Raw genomic sequence first — 18,335 nt, 5'->3', positions numbered from 1 at the left:
TCAGAAGTGTTAAAAATAGGGTAACTGCAATGGGGTGGTTTGGGTGAGTTGGCAACGCTGGTGACTATATTACCCCAAAATATATTGTGTGTTCGGAGTAAACAATCAATAACATGCATAAGATTGGACTAGAAAACGTATAGGAGTAAGATGAGATGAGTTTTAAATGTTTTTCCTATCCATACATACCTAATTTAAAACCATCTCGTGTGTTCCAAGTATATAAAGGGGCGATTACACTGGGCAAATTTTCCGTGGATCTTCAGTCAAACCACGATCTCCGCTGGCGTGGTTCTCATATTTCCGTGGTTTTCTGACGTGTCCACGATCTTCCAAAGTTACGGTAGATTTCACTGAAGGACGACGGTATTACTCACCATCATCATCATCAGCAATAACAAGAAACAAATGAGAACCACGCTGCGGAAATCGTGGTTTGACTGAAGATCCACGGAAAATTTGCCCAGTGTAATAGCCCGTTAATCAATATCGTACATACATACACACACACGCGCCATAGTTCCGTGCAGGAGTCTGATTTAGCTGCACAAAGTTACTCCACCGAACTGAGGGCGCGAGGGACATTAAAGCTGTACCCTGACTCACGCGGGTGTCCATAACTCACTTCCCGGGGCATGATTAACGTGTGGTGTGGGTCCCGTGCTCCTGTTCCTACCCCGACCCTTCCCTTACCTGGCGACCCAAGACACACCTGTATATGGGCGTTTTGAGGTAGCGTGTGTGTTCCCCTCCTTGTATCTCTTCCCCAACCCTAAATAACTCACTTCCCGGGGCATGATAACACGTGTGGGTCCCTTGCTCATGAACCTATCCCAACCCATCGCTTACCTGGCGACCCAAGACCCACCTGTATATGGGCGTTTTGAAGGAGCCGCGGTAGAAGAGGACGAGAATAGTACCATCGTCTGAGATCGGAGGGGAGACGTCACACGGTAGAACGACCTTTCCCCCTTCCAGCACCTTCACCTCTGTCAACGGGCCTGTGAAAAGAGAGATACCGGCTGTTAGAGGAGAGGGTTGAAGGGAGTGATCGTAGGGTTAGTAGCAAGGGAATGGTGGGTTAGGGAGAGTTAAGATAATTCGGGTTTTGAAGAGTTTAGTAAGTGAGGTTAGTAAGTATAGTGAGTTAGGGATTATCAAGGAGTAAGATGCAATGAGTTAGTGTTAGTAAGAAAGGAATAGTGAGTTAGAGAGAGTCAAAGGGGTAGAGAAGGCGCATAAGGGAGTGCTTATGATTCTTCAAGGTCAAGGATGCGTTCTGAAGAGTAAAGGAGAGAGAGAGGAAGGAGTTATAGCCAGAGGGTGTGATGGGAGGTGCTTTAGGATAGGATAGTAGGCAGAAACAGAAGACTAAAGAGTGTTAATGAGTACGAAAAGGGCATAAGGGAATGTCTATGTTTCTTCTAGGTCAAGGATGCGTTCTGAAGAGTAAAGGAGAGATAGCTGGAGGGTGAGATGGGAGGTGCTTTAGAATAGGTTAGTAGGCGGAAACAGAGGACTTAAAAGCGTCAATGAACAGAGAATGGGAATAAGGGAGTGTCTATGTTTCTTCTAGGTCAAGGATGCGTTCTGAAGAGTAAAGGAGAGATAGTTGGAGGGTGAGATGGGAGGTGCTTTAGAATAGGTTAGTAGGCAGAAACAGAGGACTTAAAAGCGTCAATGAACAGAGAATGGGAATAAGGGAGTGTCTATGTTTCTTCTAGGTCAAGGATGCGTTCTGAAGAGTAAAGGAGAGATAGCTGGAGGGTGAGATGGGAGGTGATTTAGAATAGGTTAGTAGGCGGAAACAGAGGACTTAAAAGCGTCAATGAACAGAGAAAGGGAATAAGGGAGTGTCTATGTTTCTTCTAGGTCAAGGATGCGTTCTGAAGAGTAAAGGAGAGAAATAGTTGGAGGGTGAGATGGGAGGTGATTTAGGATAGGTTAGTAGGCAGAAACAGAGGACTTAAAAGCGTCAATGAACAGAGAATGGGAATAAGGGAATGTCTATGTTTCTTCTAGGTCAAGGATGCGTTCTGAAGAGTAAAGGAGAGAGGAAGTAGGAGCAAAGAGTCTCGTTAGTGTGTGGCAGTGAGGGGGCAGCTTTAGTGTGAGTTTAAGAGCAGTAAAGAGGCTGGTTAGTAGGAGTGACGGTGGTAGCTTGTGTGTGGGGCGGGGGGTCTTGTGTTGCTGGTTGGAATGGGTTGCGATGTGGCGTAGGTTGTGGGTGATTGGGAGTGGATGATTATGTAGTTGTAATTTTGGTATTTAGGTAGTTAGATTGTGTGTGTGTGTGTGTGTGTGTGTGTGTGTGTGTGTGTGTGTGTGTGTGTGTGTGTGTGTGTGTGTGTTCGGAGGGGCAATATATATGATAAGTTTGATATTTATTCGTTTTTGTTAAGTGATAGTATCGTTTGCAAGAGTTTACCAGCATCTTCATTCTTTCACCCCTTCCCAGCATCTTCATTCTTTAATCCCTTCTCTACTATCGTTTGCAAGAGTTTACCAGCATCTTCATTCTTTCACCCCTTTTCTACTATTGTTTGCAAGAGTTTACCAGCATCTTCATTCTTTCACCCCTTCCCAGCATCTTCATTCTTTAATCCCTTCTCTACTATCGTTTGCAAGAGTTTACCAGCATTTTCATTCTTTCATCCCTTTCCAGCATCTTCATTCTTTAATCCCTTCTCTACTATCGTTTGCAAGAGTTTACCAGCATTTTCATTCTTTCACCCCTTGCCAGCATCTTCATTCCTTCACCCCTTCTTTACTATCGTTTGCAAGAGTTTACCAGCATCTTCATTCTTTCACCCCTTCCCAGCATCTTCATTCTTTAATCCCTTCTCTACTATCGTTTGCAAGAGCTTACCAGCATCTTCATTCTTTCATCCCTTTCCAGCATCTTCATTCTTTCACCCCTTCCCAGCATCTTCATTCTTTAATCCCTTCTCTACTATCGTTTGCAAGAGTTTACCAGCATCTTCATTCTTTCACCCCTTCCAGCATCTTCATTCTTTCACCCCTTCCCAGCATCTTCATTCTTTAATCCCTTTTCTACTATCGTTTGCAAGAGTCTACCAGCATCTTCATTCTTTCATCCCTTTCCAGCATCTTCATTCTTTAATCCCTTCTCTAGTAAACTGTATGGTAGCTTTCCACCCATTGATTGTTAGCTTTTCTATGACTTAACCTAATTTTCAGAAGAGATTATCGAGACATTTATGGAACCACTTTGATTATAATTTTTCCACAGCATCCTTCTCCATCAATCTTTTCTTTCTATATATTTTTCTGCCCCTTGTACCGCGTCTTGCACCGAAAAACAACTACCATAAAGAATGATTATATCTCGTCAGGCCGCACTTTATCATGCACGGGAACAGCACCAATGAGTCGCCTAAACGTATATCCGACTTTTTCAATAGCTGACACCCCTGGAACGCTGGTAAACTCCCGGGGAACGTGGCGTCGCGGCTTAAAAGTTGAGGGCCGCAGATGTGAACACTTTTTCCCTGTTACGGAACCCGCGCGGCCTGACCAAATAATGCTAGGAACTTCTGCCTGTTAGAATTGACGTCAGTATAGGAAGGACTGTTACCCGAATGCCTCACACAATGTATTTAGAGAGAGATGTAGCAGCTACGAACATTTTTCAGACTTTATATCAATTATTCTCTCTCTCTCTCTCTCTCTCTCTCTCTCTCTCTCTCTCTCTCTCTCTCTCTCTCTCTCTCTCTCTCCCCCCCACTCCCCCCTAAGCCTATTAAGGTCCCTGCCTGGCCACGCTTACTCACCTGTGTTTGCCGCCACCACGGACGGACCGCCGAGCGTGTGTTTGCATTTTATCTTGGTTGTGTTTGCCTTTTATCTCTGTTTCTATCCCCGCAAAATGCACATCACGATTGCATGTTATGATTTTCCGTGAGGCGAATGTTGCCGTATCTGCCGGAGACGTTAGAGTGAAATTAATATCTTTGCTCGTTGGAAAGGGTGGGGAATATAGCGAAGGGAGCGGTGGTGTTGAGGGCTGGCAACGTACATAAGCGAAGGAAACCACAAGGACACTATCGTTGAAGAGAAATATGTCCCTTAGCTCAGATGGATTCCTTGATAAACTCGGAGGGGAGGAAGAGGAAGACGTGATGGAAGATTTAGTGTGAGGGAAACAATGTCCAGACTAAAACATAACGTATGGTGCCTCGTGAAACACCTGAACAATGTCGATGATCTTTAACCCCTTTGATGCGGATTTCCTACAAGAAGACATCACCAAGCTACAGGAGTGGAACAAAAAGTGGCTGCTACAATTTACTGAAGAAAAATGTGAGGTCATGCATCTTGGGAGGGGAAATCCAGCATACCAATACCACATGGGAAACACTCCACTACCCACCACAGAGGCACAGAAAGACCTGGGAGCATATGTGACCAGGCTACCAGTGAAGGTGAATCCGTGCCAATCGCAGCGGACGGGTTAATGAATGAGTATGCGGCTGAAAATAAAGCGGCCTTTAAAATATTGATGAAAATGCCTCACCTACTTCTGTTTTTAATAAATATTTCAATTCTGGGTCAAAACTGATGCGTATGTTAGATGTCTATTTCCTGTAGAAGTGATGAAACAGTACCCTCGCTGCGAACCCGCCATGTGATCTTCATTGGCCTTAAAAAAAACACTCATTCCTGTTTTTCTTCATACAAACACCCACAGCATGAAAATTTGTCAGGATCATTTTTTTTTTTGCTTTTTCTTGATATTTTCTTTCCATATTTTTTTTGTTTTCCATTTTCCACTCTGACGGAATTGCTTTTGCGTTTAAAAAAAAAGCAATTTAATGAATAATCTTATTTCTACTTTTCATTGCATCTTTCTACAATATATTTTCATAACTTTTTTCACTTTACGAAAATTCAAAACACTCATATTTCCTTCTCTTACCCGTTGATTTGCCTGTTTCCTTCGCCTCGCTATTTCCTTTTCTTCCGTTCCAGTTTTTGCGTCTCCCTCTGCCAACCCTCTCCCTCTCTCCTCCTCTCACAATGCTGCATATTTCCTCTTTTTTGCCAGTCTTTCGTTGTAGATTAATCAGTTTCACAACACTCCCCTTCCGCTATTGCTCTATTTCCTCACAGATTTTTCCCCTGATACCCGTTCTTACCCTCCCCTTAATCTGGCTCGGATATTTGTTCTCCAAGTGTAGCTTACCAGCTTAAAAACATCCCTTGCTGGTGGGGTCCCCTCCTCGCCCGTCTCTCATGCTCCCTTCAGCTTTACTCTCCATTAAATAATCATGCGGTTTCCTGTGCCACTGCTTAACTCTCTAATACCTTTTGTGTCAATCGCTAGTCTGCTTGTCTCTCCGTTAACAAAGACATAGTTCATTGCGTGCTTCACTTTTGACCTTTCCGTGCCCGTGAAGTGCGTGTATTTACGAACATTCCCGTGCCTTTAGAATCAGTTGGTAATGCTGAGGGTGTTTGTTTCTGTTGTAGGTGGACGCACTGAGTGTCTAATTCCTCCAGGGCGTTTTCTCTCTCTCCCTCTCTCTTAAACAAATTCTGTCCGCTAGTCTTTTGTTTTTCCTTTTCATGTATATTACGTGTATATTTAGCTCAGGGTTCAGACTCTTCTTTCATTTATACATGTGGCATCATCATACTGTTATCTTCTTATAATAATGAGAGTAATGATGATAGTAATTGTAACAAGGATGATGATAGCAATAATCGTTTTAACATTATTATTCAAACTTTCATTATTGATATTTTTTCTATTGTTTTTTATTTTATTGTTGGTAGGAGTTGCAAAGTAGTAGCAGTAGTAGTAGTAGTAGTAGTAGTAGTAGTAGTAGTGGTAGTAATGAAAACAACAGTAGAAATAGTAGTAGTAGTAGTAGTAGTAGTAGTAGTAGTAGTAGTATAGTAGTAGAAGCGACAATAGGAGTAGTAATAGTACCAGTAATATTAGTGATAGTAGTAAAATAAATATAAAAACTTCACTATCGCTTTTAAGAACTCTTGAAAGCACCGGCACTTTGATCACTGTCCCTTACACTCACTTCCGGGAACCCAGCGCACAACACCACCGCGTCCTGAAGTCTTTCGCTCCCTTTTACATTCCCGACACCACCAAAGATCCGCAGCGCCCGAGCGTGAGGGACATAAAACAACTTGTCAGCTTACGTCGAGAGGGTGCGAATCCAAAGTGTGGGGACGAGAACGAGTGAAGGGTTAACGTTAAGGACATTTGCACCCGATATTTCAACGTGGTATTAGTATTTCGACACCATAAATAAACTAACTGAGTCCCTTTTTTCAACTCCTAGGGGAAATCGCATAAAAAGGTATCATTATCAAGTTAGTTTGTGATATGAGAGCGGTGTACTAACGTGAAAGATATTTACACTCGATATTTACACCCGATATTTACACCCGATATTTACACCCGATATTTACACCCGATATTTACACCCGATATTTACGCCCGATATATACACCCGATATTTACACCCGATATTTCAACGTTGTATTAGGATTTCAACACCTTCACAAACTAACTGGGTCCCTTTTTTCAACTCCTAGGGGAAATTACATAAAAAGACCTCATTATCCAGTTAGTTTGTGACATGAGAGAGGTGTACTAACGTGAAAGATATTTACACCCGATATTTACACCCGATATTCACACCCGAAAAAGTGATATAGTCAGTTCTTTTATAAGGGCGGCGAATTTTGTTAACAGTTTCGTGGCTACTTCGCGTTTTTACTTACAATTCTGCGACGGAGTTTAAAGCGTTGGGTCGTCACCGTTCAGTCGACATATCACAAACTAGGTCATAAAACGTGATGTCAAGGAAAGTCAACAAAACCAACTAACCAATCCTTAAAAACGGGTCAAGTAAGATAAACTCCCAGTGGACCAAATACGAAATGGGCGAAAATGTCACAATCACCATCACTTTCTCCCCTTTCCTCTTCCTCCTCCTCCTCCTCCTCCTCCTTAACCGCCATCACCATCATCACCATCACCACCACCTCCTCCTCCTTTGCACCACACCACACCCACCCACCCACACACACACACACACACACACTTCACAACACAACTCGACACACTAATTCGATGTCTGGAAAGTCATGTGTCATTCAAGAGTCTAAAGTAAAACTGTCATTCCCTAAACTTTTCTTATTTTTCTCACTCGGAAAGTTAGTTATTTGGGTCGAAAGTAAACTTGTCATTCCTTAAACTCTAATTTGTCTCTCACTCTGAAAGACATTTGCATAGGAGACGAGAGTAACACTATTCTGTCTCTACCTTCCTTCTCCTTTTCACTCTCTTTTGCTTGAGTGTTTAAAGTAGAAAGTTAAACAAGGCGGATCACAAAGGGCGGGACGAGGAGAAGGGAGAGAAGGAGAAAGGGAAGGGGAGAGGAAGAATGGAAGGATGGGAGAGTAGAAGAAGGGAAGGACGGAAGGGAGTGAAGGAAGGGAAAGGAAGGTCTCAAAAAACATTACTGGGTTCTTTAACAATATCTTTTTTTTACCTTCCAAAAGACACACATTCAAGAGTCGACAATAAATCCATCACTTATTTAACTTTCACCTTCTCTCTCACTCTCTTTTTTGGTGTGGGTATTAAGGAGAAAGTTGAGCACGGCAGACCACAAAGAGAGGAATGAAAGGAGGGAAGGAAAAGGAGGAGGAAAGGGAGACAAAAACATCACATTACAATAAAGCCGTTTCTTCAGTTTCATTCTTTTCTCTCACTCTGTATTGTGTGTCTGTGTTAAGGAGCAAGTTGAACAAGGCAGATAAGGAAGTGTAGGGAAGGGAGAGAGAGAAGGAAACGGAGAAGGAAGGGGACTACAAGGGGAAGAGAATTACATTACAATAAAGCCGTTTCTTCGGCTTCATTCTTTTCTCTCACTCTGTATTGTGTGTGTCTGTGTTAAGGAAAAAGTTGAACAAGGCAGAGTACAAAGGAAGGGAGGGAGGGAAGGGAGGGAGGAAGGCTAGGAGGGAGGATAAGACAGTAAGGAATGGAGGGAGGAAGGCGAGGAGGGAGGATAAGACAGTAAGGAAGGGAGGGAAGGAAGGGAGGGAAGGGAGAGGGAGAGGACACAAAAAAAACATTACTGGTCTCTTTAATGGTTTCCGCTTCACCGCCCGCTTCAAGGTGATCTCAAGGGGCTTCAGATACGCCCACGAATTAGAACAGAACTTGGGGCATCAATGACTACTACTACTACTACTACTACTACTACTACTACTACTACTACTACTACTGTTACTACTACTACTACTACTACTACTACTACTACTACTACTACTACTACTACTACTACTACTACTACTACTACTACTACTTCCTTCTACTCTTCCTCCTCTTCTACCATCACCACCAGTATTTCCTCCTCCTCCTCTTCCTCTTCCTCTTCCTCTTTAATAGCACCATTACCTCCACAATCTCTTCCTTCTCCTCCTCTCTCTCTCTCTTCCTTCTCCTCCTTCTCTACCTCCACCTCCATCATTGTCAGTACTTCCTCCTCCTCCTCCTCCTCCTCTTCTCCATCTCCTTTTGACTGCCATCACCTCTTCCTCCTTCTTCATCTCCTCTTCCTCCTTCTTCTCCTCCTTAACCACCATACCGCCCCTATCCACTTACATAACCACACCCTCCACCATTCCCACTGGAGCAGATACTAAGTGGGCCATCACCACCACCTCCACCACCACATCCATTTCCACCTCCTCCTCCTCATCCATCTCTGCACTATACCACACCACGCTCGTCTGTATCACACACCACAGAACACACATCACACTCTACATACGTCACACTATTCTAAGTCACACTTTACCACACTTGAAGCACTCTACCACCGCACTAAACCAAAACAACAACAACAACAACAACAAGAGAAGATGGCGCCACTATAAACACTTGCCTGCGCCATGACGAGCTGGGGCCGAAAACCATCCAGGCCTCTCAAGCATGCCTACCGGCGCTATAGGTGTAGACATAAACAACAACAACAACAACAACAACAACAACAGCCTCCACCACCACCACCACCACCACCACATAACGTCACATTGCTCTGAGTTACACCTCATATTACCAGCGACCACACGAGCAGCTGTCACATCCCGCACCCCGGCCACACCACACAGCACGGCCAACACATCATCCCTAAACAAGTAGAGGCATTCCGGGTGATATATTACACGTACAGTACATGTTTAGCGAGAGGGATGGATGATGGGGCGGAGCGTAGTGGACTTAATATCATTACATTGTACGTCACTCCCATCACACACTCGTATTCCAAACGCAACAATGCACAATGACGCCATAGCACTCGGTAAATACGCATTATGACGCCTGTATCAGCAATAACACAACTGTACGCTTTTAATGGCCCAGACCCCTTTAATTGGGCTAATGGGATGAGTCTGTCTGTCACCCCCCATGGTTGTCAGACTCCACGCCTCTACACGGCAAAATTATATTGGGTCGTATTTTAAAACATTTCGTCTTCCAAGTTCACATATTTCCCAAGGCTTTCCTATGAGTTGAGGGCATTACCAGGAGTAGTTTTATGACCCTGGTGGTAGTTTGACTCTTCCTCTGTACCATGAGCCTAAAGAAACACTCGTTGAACCTCGATTGATCACTTCTCTGACCTTTAGAAGTAGTTGATGTGAGAAGCGAAAGTCCCTTATAATACCGGCCTGTATAATGTCACGTTCATTGATGGCACACTGCGCTATAATATTCTGTCCCATAATAGTACATCACATCAACTACGCTTAGTCCAAGAAAGCTAACTCAAATGAAAGTACACACACACACACACACACACACACACACACACACACAGACACAGACACACACACACGCACTCTCTTAAGATAAATTCCACATGTACGTTATGCTAAACCTTCCTAAACGTTTTCAGAAGACGACTTAACGAATACAAATCTGGCGGAAGGATTTAAGCTTTTGTTGTTTATCTTTTCTATTTCTCTATTTTGTTTTCTTTTCCTTTGTCCCTTCCTTCCTTCCCTCCTCCTCCTCCTCCTCCTCCTTTTTTCCTTCCTTCCGTCCCCTCTTTCATTCCCTTCTCCCTCTTCCCTCCTTCCCCTCTTTCTTCTCTTTCTTCATCCCCTTCTTCTCCTCCTCCTCCTTCCTTTTTCCCTCCTTCTTCCTCTCTTTCATCCCCTCTTTCCCTCCTTCCCCTTCTTCTTCCTCTCCTCCTTTTCCTCCTCCTCCTTCTTTTTCCCCTCATTCTTCCTCTCTCTCATCCCCACCTTCATAACCTCCTCTTTCTTCTTCTCCTTTCTTCATCCCTTTTTTCTTTCCCTCCCCTCCTCTTCCTCCTCCTCCGCCCCCTCCGTCGCCGCCACCCTCAGCCATCTCTCTCGCTCCTTTGTCGCCAGGATCTCAATACTCTACGGACGTTATCGAAGAAACAGTAAACCTCGAGATTTAAGTTCCGTTTTTTTCCTTTTATTTTTTTCAATCTGTGTTTCCTCTGTCCCCTTGCGCTCTCTCTCTCTCTCTCTCTCTCTCTCTCTCTCTCTCTCTCTCTCTCTCTCTCTCTCTCTCTCTCTCTCTTTATCTTTCTCTTTCTCGACTTCTCTTTCTCTCTCTCTCTGTGTGTGTGTGTGTGTGTGTGTGTGTGTGTGTGTGTGTGTGTGTGTGTGTGTGTGTGTGTCTTTTTGCCTGTTTTTTTTTTTAATGAGTGTAATTCTGTCTCTGTCTGTTAGTTACTTTACCTGTCTGTCTGTTTCTCTGTTCATGTCGTTTTGTGTGTGTTCGGAGTGTGTGTCTGTCTGTCTGTTTTTCTGTCTATGTGTTAGTGGGTTTATATATGTCTGTCTGTTTGCTGTTGTACCTGTTTTTCCGTTCCCCTGTCCGTCTTTCGTCTGTCTCTTTGTCTGTCTGTCTTTGTGTATGTGTCTGTGTCTGTCTGCATTTGTCTGTGTCTGTCTCTCTGCCTGTCTGTTTCTCTCTCTTTCAATCTCTCACATTCTCTTTCTCTCATCCTCTCCCTCTCATATACTCTCCCTTAACCTCCCTTTCTCTCACCCTCTCACCCTCTCCTACACACCCACCCAGCCATCCTTCCTCTCCCCATCCCTTCCCTCCAGTGAATTAACTCATTATCCAAACTTTCCACCTTCCCGGCCCACCTGTCCCATCCTCTCCTAGGGGCCGCGGCACCACCTCGCCTTCCTAGCCAAATGCCGACTAGTGGGTTGAAGCACGCGGCAGCAGTTAAGGGGAATTGAAACCCAAGCGGAGATGAATTGATAGAGAAGGTCTCGCATGGAGGAGGGAGACGGAGGATTTTTTTTTTTTCAAAGGACCAGATGCTGACTTTGTTGATGGAGGGACGAGGAGAGAAGAGAGAGAGAGGAGAGGGAGCGAGGGAGGGATGGAGGGGAAGAGTCAAAAGTTGTGAGGGTGGTCCAGCAGCGATCTAAAAAGTGAATCTGGAATTAGAAAGCAAGGAAGGGTCATGGAAGCAAGGAGAGAGAGAGAGAGAGAGAGAGAGAGAGAGAGAGAGAGAGAGAGAGAGAGAGAGAGAGAGAGAGAGAGAGAGAGAGAGAGAGAGAGAGACAGAGGGAGAAAGAGAGAGGAAGAGAGAGAGGAGAGAGAGAGAGAGAGGAAGAGGAGAGGATGGAGAGGAAGCAGTAAATATAAAGAATGTCTGGAGATAAGAGAGAGAGAGAGAGAGAGAGAGAGAGAGCGAGAGCGAGAGCGAGAGCGAAGATTAGACAGGGTAAACACACTTTTGATCTATTCATTTCAAGTTTTTTAATAATTCCGAGAAATCAGCGTTTTGACCCAGTGCTTCCAGGATTACATCGCGGCGTGGCGGAGTGAAAAGGCCCCGTGTGATCCGCGTGGAGGCTGCTGGTTCGAGGCTTACTGAGGGCCGCTTTCACAGTCATGTTGTTTGTTTTGATCATTACCAATGGCTGGGATCGCCGCTATAGTATTTCCACTTAAAACTGGCCGATGGGGTAGTGGCGGCTGCGAGGTTAGCTAGCCTAGGACCGCATCTTACCACACACTCTCAACACCTCTCGCTTTCTCTGCAGACGCCACTACCCCATAGCCCAGTTTCACGTGGAAAACTATAGCGTCGATCGCCGCCATTGGTAACGATCAAAACGAACAAAGTGACTGTGAAAGCGGTCCTTAACCCGGTAGCAGCGACGGGCCAAATTTGTGGCTTTACCATGTACCAGCGACGGGCCAAATTTGTGGTTTTACCGTGTACCAGCGACGGGTCAAATTTGTGGCTTTACCGTGTACCAGCGACGGGGCAAATTTGTGGCTTTACCGTGTACCAGCGACGGGCCAAATTTGTGGCTTTACCGTGTACCAGCGACGGGCCAAATTTGTGGTTTTACCGTGTACCAGCGACGGCCCAAATTTGTGGCTTCACCGTGTACCAGCGACGGGCCAAATTTGTGGCTTTACCGTGTACCAGCGACGGGCCAAATTTGTGGCTTTACCGTGTACCAGCGACGGCCAAATTTGTGGCTTTACCGTGTACCAGCGACGGGCCAAATTTTTGCCATGATATAAACCCCTCAAAATAGATGATGCATAAACTCATCCCAAATTCGTTGATATATATTATGAAATGGTTTGCGTGAGTGATGATTTTTTCTCATTTTTCTCGCTTAGAGGGGCCTTTAAGAAACATGATCCCGCAGCTACCGGGTTAATATCGAGGATGCTTTGGTATTTGTTGAGTAAATAGTGTAAAGTTAATACTCTGTACTGTTTTCTTCTCTCTTAGCAACTCTTCAATGGTGTATCCTTCTGTTTGCCTTCTCCAGCATCTTCATCTCTTATCTCCTCTCTCCTCTACTCTCTTTACAATCTCCTCATTCAGTCTCTTCTTTCTTTTCCTCTGCCTTATATGACCTTATCTTGCAATATAAAAACTCACTGGTCTTCATATTAGTTTAACCTTTGCTCCTCCAGTGTTTGTTAAATCAGTATCGAGTGAATTATAAACTATTACCAAACATAAGAGCATTGGATATAGTATTAAAAAACTCACCCTCATATTAATTCAACCAATGCTTCGTGTTGGTTTGAGGTTTATGTATTTGTCAGCCAGTATTGAGTGAATTATAAACTGCATCATTTCACTTAACAGCATCAATAAAAATACAGTATGCGATAAAAATACCCCGTAGCCTTTGTATTACTTTAAACTTTTCTTTTCTAAGCCTTACTTTACTGATGCCTCGATATTTGTTAAGTAAATACTGAGTGAGTCATAAGATATTACCACACCTAACAGCCTCGTCAGAATTAATGTATACGATGAAAGACTGATTGGAATTCGTATTACATTTTAACTTTTGCTTTTTAAAATTAAAAGAATCCGCTTGCAAGTTTTTTTTGTTAGTTTTAATATTTTTTCATCAGTTATTTATCATTATTTAGTTTTTTATTTATTATTATTTTAAGTTTTTCTTGTTATCTGTTTTTATCTAGTTTTCTTTAGTTATTTATTTCATTTAGTATTCTTTAGTTATTTATATTTAGTTTTTCTTTTGTTATTTAGTTCTATTTAGTTTTCTTTTCTTGTTATTTAATCTTTAAGGAGTCGTGATCGTGATTGCCCTGAACCCAGTGTCATAGTTTCTTTTCTTGTTATTTAATCTTTAAGGAGTCGTGATCGTGATTGCCCTGAACCCAGTGTCATCCGCCTCTGGACAAAGGTGTGTGTCGTAAGCCGGTGCAACAGAAATAGCTCTTCTGATTATAATAATATATGAAGTCAATTATAATCATAGTCTTCATCTTGTTTCTGAGATTGGTGTTGTGATAAGTTGATTTTCTTTACCATTGTTTGCTCTTTGAAAATCATATAACGTCACTGGAACCTTGATTTTTACTCCTGTTTTTTTTTCTTTTATGTGCCGGAAGGAATTAAAGGAACATGACCTATTCTCGTTCAGATTACTTATTCATTTCAATTATCTCGATTCCTTAAGTTTTCACAAGCTGCGTCTATTCAGTGGTCAGTAACCTTTTGCCACCGTTTAAATATTGAAAAGTCGACTACACACAAAAATCTTTCAGACTGAGTATTACCAAGTATGTGGTGAGGATATATAAGCCCGTATTCTTAAGCATTTCGGCGCCCAAGTACACGTATTTGACAAGGCTTTCGTAGGAGGTTTGGGCATTTCCAAGGATAGTCTTATAACCCTGCAAGCACACATATTTAACAAGGCTTTCGTAGAAGTTTTGGGGCATTTCCAAGGATAGTTTTATAACCCTTCAAGCACACATATTTGACAAGGCTTTCGTAGGAGTTTTGGGCATTTCCAAGGATAGTTTTATAACCCTTCAAGCACACATATTTGACAAGGCTTTCGTAGGAGTTTTGGGCATTTCCAAGGATAGTTTTATAACCCTGCAAGCACACATATTTAACAAGGCTTTCGTAGGAGTTTTGGGGCATTTCCAAGGATAGTTTTATAACCCTTCAAGCACACATATTTGACAAGGCTTTCGTAGGAGTTTTGGGGCATTTCCAAGGATAGTTTTATAACCCTGCAAGCACACATATTTGACAAGGCTTTCGTAGGAGTTTTGGGCATTTCCAAGGATAGTTTTATAACCCTGCAAGAACACATATTTGACAAGGCTTTCGTAGGCGTTTTGGGCATTTCCAAGGATAGTTTTATAACCCTGCAAGCACACATATTTGACAAGGCTTTCGTAGAAGTTTTGGGGCATTTCCAAGGATAGTTTTATAACCCTGCAAGCACACATATTTGACAAGGCTTTCGTAGGAGTTTTCGGGTACATCCAGGGGTAGTTTTATAACCCTGGTAGTAGTGTGACCCTTTCTCCGTACCAGGAACCTTATAAATCACTCAGTAAAAGCCGAATCATCTTTTCGGCCTTTATAAATAGCTGATGTGACGTGACACTTGGACGGTTCTTAGAATTTGACCTATACTCTTCTCGAAATCATGATAATGCGAGGAACTCTTTTCTCTGTTTTTCTACCCAAGGAGACATTGAAAGCTTTTGCAAAGATCACAGAAAATAAGAAACTTCAGGCTGTCTCGAGTGAAATTAGATCAGCCTTTTGAATGGCAGCCGTAATGGGATAAATTGATTTTCTCGTTTGCAAGTATAAGATTATAGTCACTGATGTTGACACGTAAGAAACTCAGTCACAGGAATCATATGCACAGTAAGATTTGTTTTATTGCATATCTTACGTGTTTTGTATTGCATTTGGAAGTGATTTGAAAATGTAAGAAACTCTACCATTCATGTATTTTTCTTCCCCTTTCCTTCTTACGTATTTTTTTTTTATTTTTTGCTATTGTCTTCCTTGCTTAGTTCTCTTCCCTCCTCCTCCTCCTCCCCCTCCTCTTCATTTGCCTTTATTTCCCTTAACTCTCCTTTTCCTCCTCCTCCTCCTCCTCCTCTTCATTTGCCTTTATTTCCCTTAACTCTCCTTTTCCTTTTCCTCATTTTTCTCCTTCCCTCTTTTCAACCCGGTTTTCTCTTTCCCTTCTCCCTTATCTCTCCTTTTCCTTTTCCTCATTTTTCTCCTTCCCTCTTTTCAACCCGGTTTTCTCTTTCCCTTCTCCCTTATCCCTCCTTTCCCTTTTCCTCATTTTTCTCCTTCCCTCTTTTCAACCCGGTTTTCTCTTTCCCTTCTCCCTTATCCCTCCTTTTCCTTTTCCTCGTGTTTCTCCTTCCCTCTTTTCATCCCAATTTTCTCTTTCCCCTCTTTTCCCATTTTTCTGCTTCCCATCTTTTGTTTTCCCTTTTCCTTTTATTAACCTGTCAAATCTCTCTACTCTTTTACCTGTCACAGAAATCATATGTGCCGCAAGACAGGTTTTATTACGTATTTTATTAATTTTGTTTTGGATTTGAAAGTGATGATAAGATCGTGTGTTTTGTAAGATTTGGTTTATACTTATTTTACATCTTTTGTTTCTATATTTAAAAGTTAGGTGAATGAGACTTCCAAGGTATCTTTTACAAACGACATTTTTAAAGTTTTGTCAGTTGTGAAAAAAAAATCCTTGACGTTGATTGAAAGCTTATCCAAATGTTTTCAGTAGCCTGCCAGAGGAGTAACTGAGGAAAGATTTTAGCATTTATATTTCATTTCAAATCTTTCCCACTAAGCTTATTGTGTGCACCAGTGATATGTTTAGTCAAATATTATAAATGAAACTAGGCAACAAGAATGTAATATTTCAGAATCAGGATATTGTACTTCTTTATTTTATTTTCCTATGTATTTTTTGATATTACGGTTCAGACAGGCCAAGGGGACGCCCACTTGACACATGGGTTGAGCAAGTCGATGGGTTCTGCCAGCTGGGACTTGGGATGGATAGGGCAGGTGCGTGGGACTTTAACCCGTCCGCTGCGATTGACACGGATTTCACCTTAACTGGTAGCCTGGTAACATATAGTCCCAGGTCTTTCTCTGCCTCTGTGGTGGATAGTGGAGTGTTTCCCATGTGGTATTGGTGTGCTGGATATCCCTTCACTGGTAGCCTGGTAACATATATACACTCCCAGGTCTTTCTCTGCCTCTGTGGTGGATAGTGGAGTGTTTCCCATGTGGTATTGGTGTGCTGGATATCCCTTCACTGGTAGCCTGGTAACATATAGTCGCAGGTCCTTCTCTGTCTCTGTGGTGGATAGTGGAGTGTTTCCCATGTGGTACCGGTATGCTGGATATCCCTTCACTGGTAGCCTGGTAACATACACTCCCAGGTCTTTCTCTGCCTCTGTGGTGGATAGTGGAGTGTTTCCCATGTGGTACCGGTATGCTGGATATCCCTTCACTGGTAGCCTGGTAACATATATACACTCCCAGGTCTTTCTCTGCCTCTGTGGTGGATAGTGGAGTGTTTCCCATGTGGTACCGGTATGCTGGATTTCCCCTCCTAATGACTGAATTGTACCAGCCACTTGTTCTGTTCCTGTAGCTTGGTGATGTTTTGTAGGAAATCCGCAGTCAAGGGGTTGATCATTGGACCATCGGGGGTGAAGCCGGCAAGTGAGTGAAGCTACGCGCCCCTGGATGTATGCTCCCCATTAATTATTCAATCCGCTTGTAATGTTGATACGCACTGTTTTTCATCAATATTTCAGAGCATTTGGTTTCGTATGTTTTTACTTCAGAGTACGTCCACATCTGCCTTCCATTATTTACCTGTAAGTCTCGCCGTCACAAAATCATAACACGAATTTTTCCTTGCTGCTTTTTATTAGTAGAGCAGGCGAGGCTTAATTACCCCCGAGAACTATACTAATATTTTGCAAGACGAGGCAGCCCTTTGTCATGCTCCCTTCTCCTCCCCTCGTCCTTTCCAAGTCGGCGTTCTTATTTTCTGCTAAGGTTCCCCCCACGCCGCCGGGACCACATTAATGGCTTGATGGAACACGGTGCGCGGTGCAACGTCCTCCGCGTGATGGAGGCGACGCCGGGAAATTTGTGCGGCCTCGCAGGAAGTCCCGCCGCTGCTGCCTCGGTATTTTTGTTCCTGCGGTGACGGCGGCAAACTTAGTAATGCCACTAATTACTCCACAACAATGTTACCGAAACTATGAACAACTCTCTAGCCATCTATCCATCTATCCATCTATCTATCTATATGTATCTGTCCAATAAATAGGCGTATAAATAAGAGAGAGATAGAGGGATGAAGGGGGCGGCGCAGCAGCGTGGCCTTTGAGGGGCACGAGCCAGGTCATGAAGGGGGGGTCGTGGAGGGGCGGGGGGGGGGGGGGGGTTGTGCCTCGGCTGCAGTGTGCTTCAGGTTGTGGAAAGGCTGCGGGGGGGGGAGAGGGAGGAGGAGGCCAGCTGAAGGTCAAAGGAATAGTTGAGAGGAGTTAGTGCCCTCAGCGCGCGGCGCGGGGAGAGGGTGGGGGCACGGCATTATCGCAGCCCCTCTCACCCCCCCCCTCCGCCCTGCCGCCCCCCGCCTCCACTTCCTTTGACGCTCAGCCTCGCCGCTTCCCGGGGGACCTGACATCTTCCTCTAAACAATCCTGCGCCTGCCTTAATGTGTGTGTATATATATATATATATATATATATATATATATATATATATATATATATATATATATATATATATATATATATATATACCTAGTCTTTGAGGCTTCCGTCTTCCTGCTCCAGTTACTTTGTTGTCCAGACGTTGTTGAGTCCAACTCGGCGGAAGGACACTCTCCACTCACCAAGAGCCATGACTCATCGTGCGGGGAAGGGAGGGTGCAAGGGGTAGCAG

General features: G+C 43.5%; 1 protein-coding gene across 1 annotated transcript in view; it reads right to left on the bottom strand.

Annotated features, from left to right (window-relative positions):
- The window catches only part of LOC126988683 (nephrin-like), a 193,637-nt gene that overhangs the window by 83,484 nt on the left and 91,818 nt on the right, over positions 1 to 18,335 (bottom strand). The window contains exon 2 of the mRNA XM_050847037.1: positions 869 to 1,001. Within this exon, the coding sequence (XP_050702994.1) occupies positions 869 to 1,001 (133 nt within the window). The remainder of the gene's footprint in view (positions 1 to 868; positions 1,002 to 18,335) is intronic.

The sequence above is a fragment of the Eriocheir sinensis genome, chromosome 70 (assembly GCF_024679095.1).
Source record: "Eriocheir sinensis breed Jianghai 21 chromosome 70, ASM2467909v1, whole genome shotgun sequence".
Lineage (NCBI taxonomy): Eukaryota > Metazoa > Arthropoda > Malacostraca > Decapoda > Varunidae > Eriocheir > Eriocheir sinensis.
This window is presented reverse-complemented; position numbering and strand designations above follow the sequence as displayed.